The 16,821-nt window shown below is 58.2% G+C and overlaps 2 protein-coding genes across 18 annotated transcripts in view; one reads left to right on the forward strand and one right to left on the reverse strand.

Annotated features, from left to right (window-relative positions):
* Positions 1-5,499, forward strand: part of TBCD (tubulin folding cofactor D) — a 160,586-nt gene extending 155,087 nt beyond the window's left edge. For both annotated transcript variants that reach the window (XM_023244386.2, XM_023244385.2), the window contains 2 exons: positions 1,187-1,271; positions 5,305-5,499. In XM_023244386.2, the coding sequence (XP_023100154.2) occupies positions 1,187-1,271; positions 5,305-5,319 (100 nt within the window). In that variant the 3' untranslated portion in view covers positions 5,320-5,499. The remainder of the gene's footprint in view (positions 1-1,186; positions 1,272-5,304) is intronic.
* B3GNTL1 (UDP-GlcNAc:betaGal beta-1,3-N-acetylglucosaminyltransferase like 1) overlaps positions 4,648-16,821 on the reverse strand; it is a 98,726-nt gene continuing 86,552 nt past the window's right edge. For 6 of the 16 annotated variants that reach the window (XM_045044591.1, XM_045044586.1, XM_045044595.1 and 3 more), the window contains 3 exons: positions 15,697-15,832; positions 15,540-15,608; positions 14,870-15,194 (listed from right to left, as the gene is read on the reverse strand). In XM_045044591.1, coding sequence (XP_044900526.1) covers positions 14,967-15,194; positions 15,540-15,608; positions 15,697-15,832 — 433 coding nt within the window. In that variant the 3' untranslated portion in view covers positions 14,870-14,966. Of the gene's footprint in view, positions 8,489-14,869; positions 15,195-15,539; positions 15,609-15,696; positions 15,833-16,821 lie in introns of those variants that run through there. The other 10 variants (XM_023244387.2, XM_045044589.1, XM_045044588.1 and 7 more) reach the window with 10 other exon arrangements.

Raw genomic sequence — 16,821 nt, forward strand, 5'->3', positions numbered from 1 at the left:
GACAAAACAGGGCCTCTGGTTTCAGGGCTTCCTGGAGGTTTTCAGGGATACATAGATCTTGGGGAGGAGGGAACTCTGGTGAACGTCTTTGCCAAGCTGCTCATGAGAGCTCCAGAACCGACAATGTGGGCTCGGGAGGTGTGGGTGACCCACGTTTTGAACAGCCGGGCCGCTGACCTAACCCCGTCCCCAGGGCCCGCCCTGCAAACATCTGTGGGGAGCGTGTGAGTTCTCGCTGTGCTGTGGAGGGTGCTGCCACGTGGTCAACTCCAGGTCACTTGCGCCCCATGGCTCCGGCCCTCCCCCCTCACCGTGTGGGGTGCACGGGGCCCTTTTCCCACCACACTTGGTGTTGGAATAAATTCCAGAGAATTTTAAAGTAATTTTTTCTTGTTTCAAAAGAAAAATATAACTTAATCTTTATTTTTTTAATGTTTTTTATTTATTTTTGAGAGAGAGGGTGTGAGCAGGAAAGGAACAGAGAGAGGGGGAGACACAGAATCCGAAGCAAAGTCCAGGCTCCCAGCTGTCAGCACAGAGCCCGGTGTGGGGCTTGAGTTCATGAACCGCAAGATCATGACCTGAGCCAAAGTCGGACGCTCGACCGACTTGAGCCACCCAGGCAGCCCTTTAATCTTTATTTTTTTTATTATTATTTTTTTCAACGTTTTTTATTTATTTTTGGGACAGAGAGAGACAGAGCATGAACGGGGGAGGGGCAGAGAGAGAGGGAGACACAGAATCGGAAACAGGCCCCAGGCTCCGAGCCATCAGCCCAGAGCCTGACGCGGGGCTCGAACTCACGGACCGCGAGATCGTGACCTGGCTGATGTCGGACGCTTAACCGACTGCGCCACCCAGGCGCCCCTAATCTTTATTTTTAATTAAAGTGATAAGCAGCTTTTGAAGTCCAATAAAACTCAAAAAACCCACCTGCCCTACCTTCTCGGGTCTTAGCGTTTCTGTCCGTGTCGGGCCACCCGTCTGGGGCCACACCTCTCCCCCCCCAGTTGCCCCCGCACCTGAGGAAGGGTTTGGCAGCTGCCGATTTCCCTGCTCTCCACCGAAGCAGAGGTGCTGGGGTCCTGTGCACCCGGCAGCAGCTCCTGAGAGCTTCAAACGTGAGGCAGGTCCCAGCTCGAGCACCGTGCCGTGGCTGACGCTGCTCCTGCCTCTTCTTCCCCAGGGATGCGGAGCTCCCGCTCGTCAGAGGCCAGCGGAACCGCCTGTGTGACCTCCTCGGTGTGCCCAGACCTCAGCTGGTCCCCAAGGTAGCCGCGCGGCCCTCGGCCACACTGGGAACCTGGGGCCCTTCCCACACGAGGCCTCTAAGTGCAGCTCCCAGGAGCCACCGAGCTCCAGTCTGGAACGTTCTGGGTCATGTTGACTGCTGGGCGCGTGCCCTCACCCCGCCTGCCCCGTGTACACTCTGCTGGCTCCTCCTCCCAAAGCCAGATGAGTCTCACAGGCTCCTGCGTGCACGTCCCCACCAGGCGTGTGTCAGGTGTGTCCTGTGGGCACTGCTCCCAGACACGTCCTCTGCGCCACCAGCCCTCAGCGGAGTTGTCAGTGACCTAGTTCACTCTCTCAGATGTGCTCCTCCGTCACGGCCGAAGGGAGGCTGCCTCAGGCCGGTTTCCACCATCACTACCTCCCTGGATACTCGTCTGGTCCTGGGACTCTGTCACCCCAGGGTTTCCACGCCCCTGGCCTGTGCACTGTGGCTGCGGTGTCCTGAGGTTGCAGGGCCCTGAGCTCTCCCTCCAGGTTCTGCGTGACCATCAGATTTTAGGCTCTCGTGTGTGTGCTTGCAGGGAATCAGGACAGACTCACGGTCAGTGTCTCCTCAGGCCGTGGGCTCTGGCAGAGCGCAACGGCACATTCTGTGACCACTGGGGACGGGCCTGGTTCCTTGGCCCCTCGTTCCTGATCCTGCCCATTGGCTGTATTCCCCCGGACCTGGGTTTGGACCCTGGCTGCTGCCAAGCTTTTATTGAGCAAGAACATCCACGCGGGAGCGCGTGCGGTCCGGCTCTGTGCACACACGCAACGGGCACCTGGCTCAAGGGTGGAGCCCCTGGGCGGGCTGCCGGGCTAAAGTGTTGCTGCACGAGATGCTGGTGAGCAGATTCCAGAAGGTGCTCGGGCTGCGTGTGCGGTGCAGGTGGTGGGCGCGGCCAGCGCCCCGTCTGCGGTTGTTGGCCTGTGGGTCCCCTTCAGTGTTTTTGTCTCTGGGCTCTGTGGTGTGCATGGGCCCTGGAATTGTATCTGCAAATATCTGCTTGGGGGCAGGGGGCGCGGCTTAGGGTTCTGGGCTCCAGCCTTCATCTCGTCCTGCTCTGTTGTTCGAGGAGCTGTTGAAGGTCTTACCGGTTCTAAGGCCGTGTCTCCTCAGTGTTTCTTAAAAGCTTTATTGTTTTACCTCCTACATGTAGACGCGAGGCCACTCGGGACTGGCAGTTGTGTGTGGTGCCAGGGAAAGGCCAGCAGACGCTTCTTCCACATGCAGTCCGTGCAGCCCCATTCTGGCCATGCTGTCACTGTGGTCAAAGTGGTCAAAGTGATGCATGACTGTCCTCTCGGGTGTCCTGTCCTCCACGATCTGTCTGTAATCCGGCACTGGCCTGTCTTGCTGACACGGGCGTGGGTCTTGTGAGACGTCGTGGTGCTCGTGCATTTCTGTCTCGGGTTTTATTTTTCCAAGACCATCTTGACTCCTAGCCCCCTTGGGTTTCAGAAACCTCTGCAGAATCGTCATCAGTTTGCAGCAGGGAATCAGCCAGGTATTCGGCCAAGGTCACTTGGAGCCTCTGGGTCCACTTGGCGAGAATAGACGTCTGTGATAGAGTCTCATGGCCTTGAGTACGCAGGACTCTGTTTTACAGCTTTGGAACTGCCCTGTGGTCTTGGATACTCTCTTCTGTTTTTCCATTCTTTTTTCTCAGCATTTCAGTTTGGGAAGTTTCTATCGACCAGTCTTCAGGTTCACAGATTCTTTCTCTGGCCGTGTCCCGTCTTCATTTCTGTAAGCATGTTCCTGATTTCTGGTGTCTCCTTTCATTCCTTGACTTTCCACCTCTACTCTCACTGCCCATCAGTCCTTGGTGGTGCCCACTTGCCCCAGCAGAGCCCTTGCCACATGAGTCATCCTTGTTTTAAGCCCTGGTCTGATTATCCCAACTCTGCCGTATCTGAGTCTGGTCTAGATGTTGGTGCCATCTCTCCCAGTTGCTTTTTCTCACCTCTTGGTGTGTTTTGTAAGTTTTTGTTGGAAGCCAGATCCGTTGTGCTGGTAACAGGAACTCGGGCCTCAGGATCATGAGGTTTGCGTCTTTCCAACAGGGGCCCCTCTGTTCAGTATTGCCGCAGCTTCTCCGGCGCGTCGTGCCCTGACCTGGGCGTCCCCGCACCGTCACCCTTGGAGCATCTGAGTCTGAGAGAGGACCCACGGCCGTGGCCCTGGAGCCCTGCCGGGGAAGCGGTGGGCTGTGTGGCAGTCTGCGGTCATCTGAGCGGACCTCAGCCATGGGCTCCCGTGGGGCAGCTCTGTCCCCCTGTGCCCCTGCAGGTGCCAGGGGCTCTGGCAGTCCTCTTCCCTGGAGGGGAGATGCCCAGAGTGTGGGGGACTTTCCAGGATCATGACCAGTGAGCCTGGTGCTCCCAGGGTCCCCCCAAGATGGTGCCCACAGAGTCTGGTCGTCAGGCGTGCCTTCCGCCCGGTGGTCTCTGCTCCTGGCAGGGTCTGCCCGCTTCCGAGTCCAGCCCTCTTGTCTGGAAGAGAGAGAAGAGGGGCGGCCTCTCTTCTCTAACAGACCGAGAACGCACAGCACCTTGTTCTCGTCTTTGCGATGTTGTGACACGTTGGAAGTGACGTCACTCGGAATGTTCTTTATCTGTAAAAGTGCTTCCTGCCTTCAGGTCTACTTTAGGGGTAACCCAACTGCACTAGATTTTTGGATGTTTATACCATTTCCTCTCTTACATTTATTTTATTTTATTTTTTTTAATTTTTTTTTTCAACGTTTATTTTTTTTGGGACAGAGAGAGAGCATGAACGGGCGAGGGGCAGAGAGAGAGGGAGACACAGAATCGGAAACAGGCTCCAGGCTCTGAGCCATCAGCCCAGAGCCCGACGCGGGGCTCGAACTCACGGACCGTGAGATCGTGACCTGGTTGAAGTCGGACGCTTAACCGACTGCGCCACCCAGGCGCCCCTCCTTTCTTACATTTAAACGGGTCTCTTAAAAATGGTAGTTAGTCAGACCCTGGAGCCTGCTTCGGATTCTGTGTCTCCCTCTCTCACTGCCCCTCCCCCACTCGCTCGCGCTCTCTCTCAAAAAAGAAAGAAAAACATTAAAAAAAAAAAAGTTGTCAGCTTAACCAACTGAGCCACCCAGGTGCTCCTTTAGTGGGTCAAGCTTCTAAGAGTGAATGTTCCAAAGACCAAGGCAGACCAACTTGACCTTAGGGGCGCCTGGGTGGCTCAGTCGGTTGAGCGGCCGACTTCAGCTCAGGTCACGATCTCGCGGTCCGTGAGTTCGAGCCCCGCGTCGGGCTCTGTGCTGACAGCTCAGGGCCTGGAGCCTGTTTCAGATTCTGTGTCTCCCTCTCTCTGACCCTCCCCCGTTCATGCTCTGTCTCTGTCTCAAAAATAAATAAACATTAAAAAAAAAAATTAAAAAAAAATGGTAGTTAGGTCTTCTCTGTATTTAATCCAGTTGAGTATCTTAATTGGAGTTTTGTCCCCTTGTATTTAACGTGTGGTTATGGGTTTGGGTTTACATCTATGATCTTTGGTTATGGCTTGATCTGTTTCTTTCTCTTGGCCTCACCTGGATTTGAAGGGTTTATCGCTTCACAGCCCCCACTTGTACGGCTGCTACTCTGCTAGCAGGGACCGCGAGAGCACGCAGTGAGCGGGAGGGCGGCACCAGGCGGGACCCCTCTCCTCGCTGTGTCCTGTCAGCTTTCCGGTCTCTTCTCCTTCAGGCTTGGAATCACATTGTTATTTCCTGCATCTGCTCCGGTGCCACACAGTGTGGTGGCCCTGCCCACTCTTCTGTTGGGCACCAGGGGGCTCCGTGAGGGGTGCAATCAGCTGGCCAAGCGCAGTGCCAGCTTCCCAAGTAAATATGCTTTTATCAGGAAAATTTCACACACAGTGGATGACGTTTGTGGAAAAGTACAGGGATCCTCTGCCCGCTGCCTTGGGGTTATGTCGGCCTCAGGGTCCTGGGTGGCTGGGGAAATGGGGGCCCAGAGGGGTGGTGCTGGTGGTCTGACCCTGTGCTGTGTCCCCAACAGCCTGGCACCCGCTGAGGCCCCCTGCCCGCCTGGCAGCGGGGAGGAGCCTGATGACAGCACGGGACAGCTGGACACGGCGCAAAGGGACTTGAAGTTCGTCACCACGGCGGCGGTGGCTTTTCACGTGCCCTGGGATGTTGGTGCTTTTGCCCTCACGTCCATGGGAACCCCGTCTATAAAATCGTGTTCTGAGCAGTTCTGTGTCTCTGTGTGTGATGCTGATGCGGGGGCCTGGCGGGCAGAGGGTGGCCCCAAGCGACCCTAGACGGGCCAGGGAAACGGCCAAGGGGTGGGCGCCCAACCTTGCCTCTGCCTCACCCCATCGTGCCCGGTGCTTGTGGGCGTTGCACGTGGTCACCTACCCTCACACGGTTGTGGGCAACCCAAGCATCCTGCCTGAGCCCGGCTGCGCCCCCACAGCAGAGTCTCGAGTCGGGAGTCAGGAACCCAGCGAACAGCCCTGCGAGCGTGTGTCCTCGGATCTCGGGTTCTCCGGTGATGTGGGGAAGCACTACGGTGCACCTGCTCACCTTGGCGAGGTGTGTCTTCCCCAGAGCCCAGGCCCCTCAGTGAGGCTGGTGTGCACGGCGCTTCGTGGGGCTGCGCCTCGTCTGCGGGCTGGACGCGGGAGCTGCCGCCCGCACCGGAGGCGAAGGCGGTGGCCGCGCTGGGGTCGGGGCCCCGCGCCAAGACCGACGGGGTCAGGGCCGGGGAGCCAGCTGCCCTCTCAGGCGTGCACGGGCACGGGGGCCGAGCGGCAGGTGCTTCTGCTGCGTCCTTCAGCGGGAGTGGTTTCCTTGCCTGGGCCGAGGCGCCATGTGGGAACGTTCACCTTGTGTGCTCCCCTGACGGCGTCCCGTCAGACCCTCTGGAAGGGAAAATCGTATGTTACTTTGTGAATTAACTTTCACTGTATTTCGAGCCTTAAGACGTGCTTCCCTCTCTGAGGTGAGTAGGGAGTTCCCATTTTACTCCATCATAGGTGGGGGACCAGCTAGAGGGGGACGAGCTAGAGGACCCCTTGCTGGCGGGGGCCGGAGGACGGCAGGTGGGGAGCCCGGCCCTGCAGAGCAGCATCTGGACCTTGGCTGCAGAAAACCCAGCACGCGGCTTCTGAGAACCAAGAAGATGAACTGTTTCTTGTGTTTAAAAATCCACAAGATTCCAAAGAAGGGCCCTTTTGGACACACGGAGACCAGTCGCTGCACACAGACCCGCAGAGGCCCTGCATCTCAGAGCTCTTTACCCGCCAGCGTGCGGAAAGCCGAACGGACCACGGGCCGCACACAGCCCAGCGCCCCTGCTCACCCTCGGCCACGTCGGACCCTGAGGGTCACCCTCGCTTGGACGCAGGTGACCGGGGTCACCCTCCCTGCACCTGCAGGTTCTGGAGCCCCCCCTGGGTCCGGGTGACGGATCCAGGACGGGGGCTCTGTGCACTCACAACTTGGGAGTGTGGCCAGGAGCAAACGTGGACCGTCCCGGTCAGCAGCTCCAGGGCCCGGAACCACACGCGACGGCCAGTGTGTTGGGCTGTCTTGGAGGGAAGCGGTCGGGAAACCCTGCAAAGGAGCAGCGAGCAAGCAGATGGGCGCCCGACAGAGAGGAGCATCTGGTGAGCTTGGGGAGCAGGAAGCCAGTGTGCCTGGGGTGGAACGTGCAGGGGGGCTGGCAGGGCCACGTGTACACACAGCCACGGCTCAGTCCCCGTGAGCAGCTGCTGCATCCCGAGTACCCGTGTCTGCCCAGCCCGACACTGGTGGCGAAGCTTCGCTGTGGTGGCCTCTTGGGGGTAGGACGTTATGCCAAGCTGGGACCCTGTGTGGTCGTGCCCTCCGCGGTGGCGTGAATGAGGACAAAAGGGGACGGCGGTGACACCCTGGGTAAAGCGTGGGCAGCCGAGCGTCTCTGTGCAGGGAGGCACGGTCAGCAGACAGTGACCCCGGGTACACAAAACGAACGATGGCTATTGTGGGGAGTAAGTAGAATTTGAAAACAGACAAGAGTAGCAAAAGGTAGGCAGTATAATGAGCAGACATGTTTCTGGAAGACACTGAGCACTGTGGCAGGATGCTGGTCCTCCCGAGCTTTGCACTCGGAACACAGACCCTGCGAGCCCGGGATCCCGGCCTTCCTCGTATGAGCTCTCGGCACAGGCTCCTGACTACCTCCGGCAGAAGTCGCCGACGAGGCAGCAGCATGTCAACGGCCTTGAGTCCGGAGGCAAAGAGGAAGCTGGCTCCCTCACCTGCAGCGAAAGGCGACTTGGTCGCTCACGGCTGACGGGATTTGCTCTCGACCTGGGTTTGAGCACTGGGGTTCCCGGAGCTGAGAGACAAGGTGCGAGACCGCCCACGGCCTGCGGCAGCCAGTTCAGGAAACCGAGCGAGAACCCCGAACCCCGAACCCCGAAGCCAGCAGCCCGAGGTTGCCAGGACGCGGTTGAGAACTGCCAGCCCCCCTAGGCGGCCCCTCCTGCAAGCAAGGACCAACCAGAGAAAGCCAGACGTGCTCCCCCAGCCAGCGGGCCACCTGAGCCCCCCTTTCCCACGCTGAGTCTCTGCCATCCTCACGGGACCGGAAGACGCCGCCCCGCGAGCTCTGAGCACACAGCCTGCGCTCTCAGTTGCTGGTCTGGGTTTCCACATCTCTAACCGAGTCACACGCGAACCGTGCCCCTGGGTTGGCCTGAGAGGGACACAGACAGCCGGACTGCAGCCCCCAGCAGCGTTTGTCCTCGTGGCACAGGGTCCGTCAGGAGCGTGAGCTAACGAGCTCCTGGCGGGACAGACACACTGGGTGACGGCGGCGCAGGGCCCCCAGCGGCAGAGGAGAGTATGCGCCCCACAGACGGTCAGGGACACGCTCCTCAGGCCGTGTGCTCACGGCCCCTCATTCTACCACGTGTCCACCACACCCTGGTTAGAAACACAGGCGCGTGCCCTCCGGGTGAAGGGCCGGCCCCACACGCATTCGGTGCCACCTCCCGCTTGGCCTGCTCCCTCTTGGGACCGCTGGCCACCCTCCCTGGCGCCCTCGATCTCTCTCCTGGGCTGTGGCTGCTGGGGGCCTTTGGCGCACCTGGAGGCAGCTGTCCAGGCCCTCAGCTGAAGTGAAGGAAGTCCCGGCCCTCCTGCAGGTGTAGCGACCGCAGGTTGTCCTCAAATGCACCCCCGGTGAGGTCCTGTGGGAGGAACAGCAAGTCTGGCTCAATCAAGGCTCCCCGGCCCACACTGTGGCCCCCACAGATCCCCCCCAAGGGGGCCTGCCTGCCAGGTGCTCTGCTGTGAACTTCTCTGTTAAGAGGGGAGGCGCGGACACGGGGTGGGGATGTTGCCAGAGTTGGCCACAAAGTCCTGGTCACTGGTGGGAGGTGGGGGTGGGGATCCTCCCAGGCCCCCCCCCCCCCGCCCCGAGCTGGAACCCGGCCCCTCCCTGCAGAAGGGAGCTGTCCCCTTCACCCCTTGGTCCAGGCCACCCGGCTTCCCTCTCCACGTATCCGCGTCCATGCCCTGCCCCTGCTGCAGAGGCCCCAGCCCGGACTCCAGGAGCTGTCAGCAGACCCCTCTGGCCTCTTGGCCCCAGCCCTGTACTGGGGAGAGGACCCTCGAGTCAGTCTCTATCCAGGGCTTACCTGTGGCCCCATGAGCTCCCTGAGATGACCCCAGAGCTGATAATGCTTCAGCTTGGCCTGTGTTGGCTCTGGCCAGGCCGCATGGCTCCCTGAGTGGGAAACAGCTGTGGCTCCAGCCAGTCCCTCACCTGGTGGCCTGTCCCAGATGCCACAGGCCTTTGGCCGGATGCAAGGGGCCCAGTGTTCACCCCGTTGGGTTCCTCTGTCCTTGGGCCCAGCATGGGGGTCAGCCTGGCTATGCACACCCTTGACCACTGGGCACTGCTAGAAATGCTTAAATGGGAAAGACCCGAAATTCCTGCACTCTCCTCCACCTGCTGTCCATTCTCAGCTCCGCCCCCTTCCCCCGTAATCTCTGCGCCCGGAGCTTTCAAAGGAAACGCCTGTATTCAGGCCAGCCAAGCTCCACTATGGCCCAGAGAGGAATGGAGGAGGGGGCTACCTCTCAACAAGATGCCACTGAAGTTAGACGCTCCTGTAAATTAACATAACCAACAAAGGATCAGGAACCAGAGACATTAGAACTTCTAGAAGTTGTCAGGGGAAGATTTGCCCCCACCAAGTGGGGGGAGCCCGATCAGAAGCATCCCAGAGAAGGGAGGCACTCAGCCTCATCACTCAGATGCGCATGCTAAAACCACAGCGAGAGCCACAGCCCCTCCTGAGCCCCAGCTTCGGGGAGCTGGCCCTGACAGGACACCTTGGGAGTGCAGTCTGGGACCCACACTTCCACTCCTGGATAAACCCAGAAACGGGCGTCAGTGTGACATTCACACGGCTGAATGCCGCAAGGCAACAAGAAAAGGCGCTCAGTCCGCCTCAGAGGTGATGTGGAGTGACAGCACAGACATTTAGTCTCCTTCGCACAAACTACAGAAACAGCATCAGACTGTATGGTTTGGGGTTGCGTGCACACACACACACACACACACACACGGCAGAATAATTAGCAAAGAAATTATGTGCACCGGGGCAGCTCTTCAGGAAGGCTTTTTTCTGACGTGGGTTGGGCCACTTGTTGGGCACAACATTAACCTGTGCAGCACGTTCTAGAGCAGATGTCTGCAGTGTTTCTTAAAGGGCCATACAGTAACATTGACCGTTTGGTGGTCATAATATGCTGTGTTCTAATAAAACTTTATTCATAAAAGCAGGTGGTGGGCCATGTGTAGGCCGTCTGAATGTGTTAGTAGTTCACAGTAAAAAAGTTTATCCAGAAAAGAAAATGGTGAGGTAAATTGTAAAAAAAAAAGAAGAGTGGAGGAAGGCTTGTCTTCCTAAACGGTAAATACCATAAAGCCCAGGAATTAACGGTGCTGGTGCACAGACAGACAGTAGTAGACCAAGAGTCTGGAAGTAGATCCAACATAAAAATACAGTGTCTCATTATTAGAAAGGATAGGAATTCCCCAAATAGTCCCAAATTATTTGGGGACAAGTGGGCATCCAAATGGGAAGAAAACTTTGAGTCCCTACTTTATTTTTAAATTTGTATTTATTTTAAGAGTGTGTGTGTATTAGGGGTTAGGAAGGGCAGAGAGAGAGAGAATCCCGATGCAGGGCTCGAACTCCTGAACCGTGAGATCATGATCTGAGCTGAAATCAAGAGTCAGACACTTAACTGACAGAGCCACCCGAGTGCTCCTGAATCTCTAATCTTTACAGCAAAATAAATCCTAGTGGTCAGAGATAAAGTAAAAAGCAGAAATCTCAGAAGCAAACCTGGAGAATGTGCTTTAAAATTTCACATTGAGGAATTAATGTCTTAGAACGAATAAACCTCCAAAAGCCATACAAAAATCAATTAATTTGATATCTAAACAAATTTTCCTAAAAGGCAAAAATAAAGTCAAATGACAGAAAAATTCACAAGACCTATCACAGAGGCTTTTGTCGTCATATAAAGAAAATACTAACAGACCAGTAGAAGAATGGGCTGATGAATAGATAATTCACCAAAAGGGAAATAAAGATCCTTTTAAACTCGTGGAAAGACACCCTCCGTACCCATAACAAGGCCTTACAGACCTTCCCCCATGATGTGAAAACATGGCGGAATTTGGCCACGCTGCAGGGGGCGGGCAGGGAGGGTCACCGGTGGGGGCGAATGTTACCGCCCCCTCCTGGGACAGAGCAAAATTCCACGTATATATTCACTGCACCAGTATGTTTGATAGCAAATGATAAAAATGGTCTAAAGGTGTGTTGAGACTTAACCGGATGATAAGGGGTGAAACCTCCGTACAAGCGAACAGTGTGCGGATACGCACACGAATCCCCAGGGCTTCCTCCTCCCGGAACTCGTCCAGCCCCCGACAGGAGCAGGGGTGGTGGGGGGCCCCTGAGGGGCAACCGCCCCTGGAGCCGCGCAGGCTGGAGCCGCGCCAGCCTCCCGCCTGTGCAGAGGGAGTGTGTGACCCCGGGGCCCCAGGCCGCACGGAGACACGCAGGTGCCCCCCGATGCGAGCGTGGGATCCGACAAGCCACGGGAGAGCAGAACACAGAAGGCCCCGGGGACCTCCGACCAGATGGGTGTGGGGAATTTTGGGTGTGACATCTCTGTCTCAGAGTAAATTTTGTAAGGTTTTTATCTTCTTGGGAAATAACGTTGGAATTTAGGATTTGCTTCCCAATGTTGGGGGCGGGGGGAGTTGGGAGCACAGAACCCACAACGGCCACGGAGGCTGCACAGGGACATGGCACACAGACACATGCCACATGGGGGACGGCTGCACGGGGACACAAATGGGGGGACAGCCACATGGGGGACACACTGGGGGACACACCACACGGGAACAGTGGGGATGGCTGAGTGAGGCTGGCTTCCTGGGGCTTTGGGGATAAGGCTGAGACGTGCTAGGAAGTTTGCTTGATTAAAAGACGACAGGGGAGCCTGGGATCCAGCCCCCACACTGGGCTCTGTGCTGACAACACGGAGCCTTCCTGGGACTCTCCCTCTCTCTCTGCCCCTCCCCTGCTCCCGTGTGTCACAAAATGAACATTATTTTGTGTCTCAAAATAAATAAACATTAAAAAAGAGATAACAGTCAGATGGTACCAGCGGGTTCATACAGAATAATCTGCAAGATACATCATGTAAAACAAGCAAAATACAGAAAAGTATGTATAACATGCTGCCATTTGCTTAGAGAAATCCCACACATTTGTGTCTGTGTTGGCTGACTCTGGCCGAAAATACAAGACACTGGTGCCTGTGGGGGTCCCTCCAGGGACACAGAGTGAGGGATGGGAAAAGAGCTTCACCTCCCACCCAAAGCCTGCTTGCCACGAGGGGTTTTCATTGTGGGGAGCGTTCTAATTGCCGGCAGTTTTGGTCCCAGAGAAGTAGACTCTTAGCAGAGCTCGTCTCCTCTGAAAAATTACGTGTACATTTGTGCAGAATCGAAGTGTCCCTGTACAACCTTATAATTATCCATCCAGTCTCCCTGGCGACTTGGAACCTTGCTTACCTTGGCTTTAAACAGCCTCTTTCCTTTTAGGAAACTGCTTTCAAACCAGAAAACCCAAAGCCAGGTGGGCAGAGGTGGGTCTGTGTCACCCCCTCCCCTGAAGCGCAGGCAGGACCGGCCACGGGACACAGCTAAGGGGTGGGACGTCACTTGTGTGAATTGGTCCGTCTTGCTAGCAGACCCTGCCCCTTGCCAGCTTGGAGAGAATATGCTGCCACGTTGCAGGAGGGGGTGGGGATGGGGGTGGGGGCGGGGCAAGTGGCAAGAAACAGCCAGCAAAGCACTAAAGCCCTTGGTCCGACATCCTCCAGGGTCTGGCTTCTGCCAACAGTCCTGACCCTGCTCCGGGCAAGCCTCCCCATGTGACCGCATCTTGGCTGGCACCTCACCAGCAGCTTCGCTTCTGGGCCCCACCTCTGGTGCCTGATTTCTGAACCACAGACGCTGTGAGGTAAGAAGCGTGTGTTGTGTGGGGCTAGCTTGTGATTGTCACCACGTAGCAGTAAATAAACAGGGCCAAGCTGGCAAACAGACAAGCAGGACAAAACCTCCAGTGACAGCTGGGGACAGGAGCTTGCCGCAGCCGTGGTGCACGGAAAGCTAGACCGCCACGTGCCCAAGAACGGGGCCGGCCGCCATCTGCACACCACACGTGACACTCGTAGAAGGAAATGCAGGGGGGAAGCTGGCGGGCCTGGATTTGGCCGTGGTTTCTTAGCTGTGGCACCAAAAACATGAGCAACTAAGTTAAAAACAGATAAACTGGACTTTGTCAAAATGAAATACTTTTTGTACCAAAGGACCCCGTCAAGAGAGAAAAAGGAGAACCTGTAGAACAGGAGAGGGTGTCTGCATCTGGAACACACGAAGAACTCCGGCTCGACAAGATGAAACCCACATAAAACACGGGCAAAGGACACCAACAGACCTTTCTCCCAGGACGACACCTGCACGGCCGACAAGCAGCTGCAAAGACTCGGCATCATCAGTCGTCAGGAAGACGCACGATCAAAACCACGCACGCTTAGCAGCCACCGGACGGCTGGAACACCACCGCCAGTGGACAGCGTGGAGACGCTGGTGCCCCTGCGCTGCGGTGGGAACGCGAAATGGTGCCACATTGTGGAAAACTGCAGTTCCCCAAACATTGAACACGGTGACCCCGTGACCCCCCACTTCCGAGAGACAGACACGCTTCCGCACAAACCGCACAGGAAGGCTCACGGCCACGTGGCTCTAACCGCCACCTCGTAAGTGAGTCATCTGTCGCTGAGGAACGGGTCAGCACCGGCACCGCAGCCTGGGACAACACGTGTCTGCTTCTGGCAGTTTCCACAGGCTGGGACTCGGGATGGCCCCTCCAGCAAGAGGCAGAGTCCAGCCCCTTGGAGCCGTGCTCCCAGCCCCACCTGGGGGCCCTTCCCTGGGCCACCGGCCCCACCCGACCTGAGGTGTTGGCCGCACAGGGTCTTAAAGCAGCCAGCGGGGAAGAAGGGCGCCCCCTCCCTGAACCCAAGGCTCAGAGCAGGACGGACTGCGCCTCCACGAAGGCTCCTGGTGCCCTGGTTACTGTGCCTCCAGCTCAGCCTCACGGGCTGGCAGCTGCTGGAAGGGGTGGCACGTGTCCCCGTCCATCCCGTGGCACCCCCCCCCCCTGCAGCAAGCATTGGGCCCTGCATGCCCGTCCCGCCCACCTGAGCCCACTGGCCCCGTAGCTGGGGTGCACTAGGCATCCAAATGCGAAAGATGACATGTATATTTACACAAGTGAGAATGCAGCTCTCCGACCCCGGAGAAGGAGTTCCTCCACGGAACACAGGTGTTCATCGTAAGAGAAAGGTTATGAATGTCCCCGTGTGGGAAGTAACCTTTCCTGGAAGCCTCCATGGAAAGGCAAGTCCCACGTGGGAGAAAATGTTTGCGGCTCTAACCGACGGAGGACGGGCACCAGAGTCTGTGCAGAGTGCCTGGAGGTCAGCAAGGCAAGGGGCGGCCCTACGGGCACGTCTGGCGGGAGAGGCGGGCTGAGCCCGCTGGAGGTCTCACGAAGGCGGTGGGGGCTGGGGGTGGGGCCTCCCAAGACCCTTCAGGTCTCCAGGCACGAGAACGGCCGGACTGTGCCCTTGCCAGGCTGGATGTGACCAGGGCTCACAGCCGGATTTCAGCAAGTAGATTCACAGGCCAGCCTGACGCGGGCAAGCAGACCGGGGTCCCCAGGACCCCGCTGCGTGATCCCAACACAAAGCCGGAGCTGAGAAGCGGGCACCCGTGTCCCCGGGACCCTGCGGAGGGAGTGGGGAGGATGTGGTGGGGAGAGTTCTCGGGACGGCCCTGGCCACGGGGACCTCGGTGCCGGGTCAGAGGGGTGTCTCAGGGACGCTTCCACCACGTTCCACCCTTCGTCTCTGCCACAGCATCCGATCAGCACCCGGAAGGTGCCTCAGGCCTGGCACTGAGCAGGTTTCCAAAAAACGTTGCTTTTATAGAAATGCAGCCCATTTTACACAGGCACCATGGCAGCCTCTCCCAACACCCCAGCGGACCCCCGAGAGCAGTGGTCACCACCCCCGGCCCGAGACCACGGCTCCAGACAGGTGGCCCAAGCCAAGGGCCTGGATGCCTGGCCACGTGTCAGACGTCTTGATCCCACAGCTGGGGCCTTGTTCCAGCCACGCCGTCATCAGTGGAGCCCAGCCACGGCTGACACTCACCAGCTTCACGCAGATGACGAAGGGCGGCCGTGCAGCTCGGAAGTGCAGGATCGGAACCCGAGGCTTCGGCCTTTCCTGAGGGAGGAGAGGCGTCGTGGGCTCGGCTCTGTGCTGGCCTTCGGGACGCCCTGACGCGCCAGACATGCGCACCTGTGGCCGCCCCGCAGCCTTCACCCCTGTCCGGCCCTGAGGTGCCCTCCAGTGGGAAGACGGGCCGGGCAGGGACACTGGTCACTCTGGGGCCTGAGTCTCCCAGGAAATGGGTTCACCTGTGCTGGGCCTGGCAGCTGTGTGGCTGCAGGTGGCCTTCCCCGGGGAGGAAGGTTCTGCACACTGGCTGCTCTGTTTCCTGGTGGGGTAGGGGTGGTGACCCGTGTGTGACCCAGGCCCTCCCTGGAGGGGCTCCTGGGCCCCACGCACCTGAGAGTCTTCATGGCAATAGAAGCCTTTCCTGATCTTGTTCTCGTCCACGTCACAGAAAGCAACCACCTGGGGGTACAGGACACCAGCCTCAGGGACGGGGAGGGTGGGAGGCGTGGGGCGGAGGGGGAGGACGGCGAGGGGGACGGGGACCCACCTTGCGCCGCATCCCGGCTGTCAGGCTGCGATAGAGCCGGCGGCCTTGCCTGCCCGCGTTCCAGATGGTGAAGGTGGCCCAGTGCGGCAGCGCCCGCTCTTCCAGAAAGCGCACGCGATGGGTCCAGATGGTGGTCCTGTGGGGGCACGGGGGGGGGGTGGTGGTGAACCACGTGGGCGGGGCCCCCAGCTGTTCCCAGACCTTCCTCCCTACCTGGCATTGAATGAAGGAATGAAGGGTGAACGAGGGCCACGCTGCCTCACCCACCCTCACACCCGGTGGCGCATGCCTTTCTCAGGGCCGCGTCCTCATGGACCCAAGGGACACCAGGCACAGACCCTGGGGAGCCTGAGGGGACGTAGCCACCCCGATGTCAGGTGAGCTCAGGCGAGCACAAGAGCCTGGGCATGTCCCAAGAGCCGCCTGGAGGTGAAGGTTTCCTGCGGGAGCTTCCCGCCTGGTCCACGTGGGGACCCCTCCGTAGGCGCCTTGCTACAAGCAGACTGGAGGCCCAGCCACTACGGGGGTGGGGGGCTGGCACACTCAGCTGTTTCCTGTTTAATGTGGTCACACGTGAAAAGGGCCTAAATCACAGGCGTGAATGCATCGCTAAGAATTTGGAGGGCAGGGGCGCCTGGGTGGCTCAGCTGGTTCAATGTCTGGCTCTAGATTTCAGCTCAGGTCATGATCCCAGGGTCATGAGATTGAGCCCCACGTTGGGCTCTGTGCTGACAGCTTGGAACCTGCTTGGGATTCATTCTCTCTCTCTCTCTCTCTGCCCCTTCCCCGACTTGCTCTCTAATAAATAAACTTATTATCACGATGCCCCAGCGTGTTTGTGGACGTTTGAAGACGTGCCCCAGCCCCGACCCAGGAGCTCAGGGATGAGGCAGCGCAAGGGGCCACGCAGAGGAGCCACCCGCACCTCCAGTCTGCTCAGGTGTCCGGGGCCCTGAGATGCCGGCACGTGATGATACAATTTAGAAACTGTCGCAAACACACGTGCCTTATGGCAAACAGGACAGTTCCCGCAGCAGCATGGCCAGCGACCCGCAGACCAGAACGTGCCCACGTGCTATGGCCTTCCTGTCCCCGGGCGGCCGCTAGGTCAGAGAGGCCATAGGA

Source organism: Felis catus, chromosome E1, assembly GCF_018350175.1.
Source record: "Felis catus isolate Fca126 chromosome E1, F.catus_Fca126_mat1.0, whole genome shotgun sequence".
Classification (NCBI taxonomy): Eukaryota; Metazoa; Chordata; class Mammalia; order Carnivora; family Felidae; genus Felis; species Felis catus.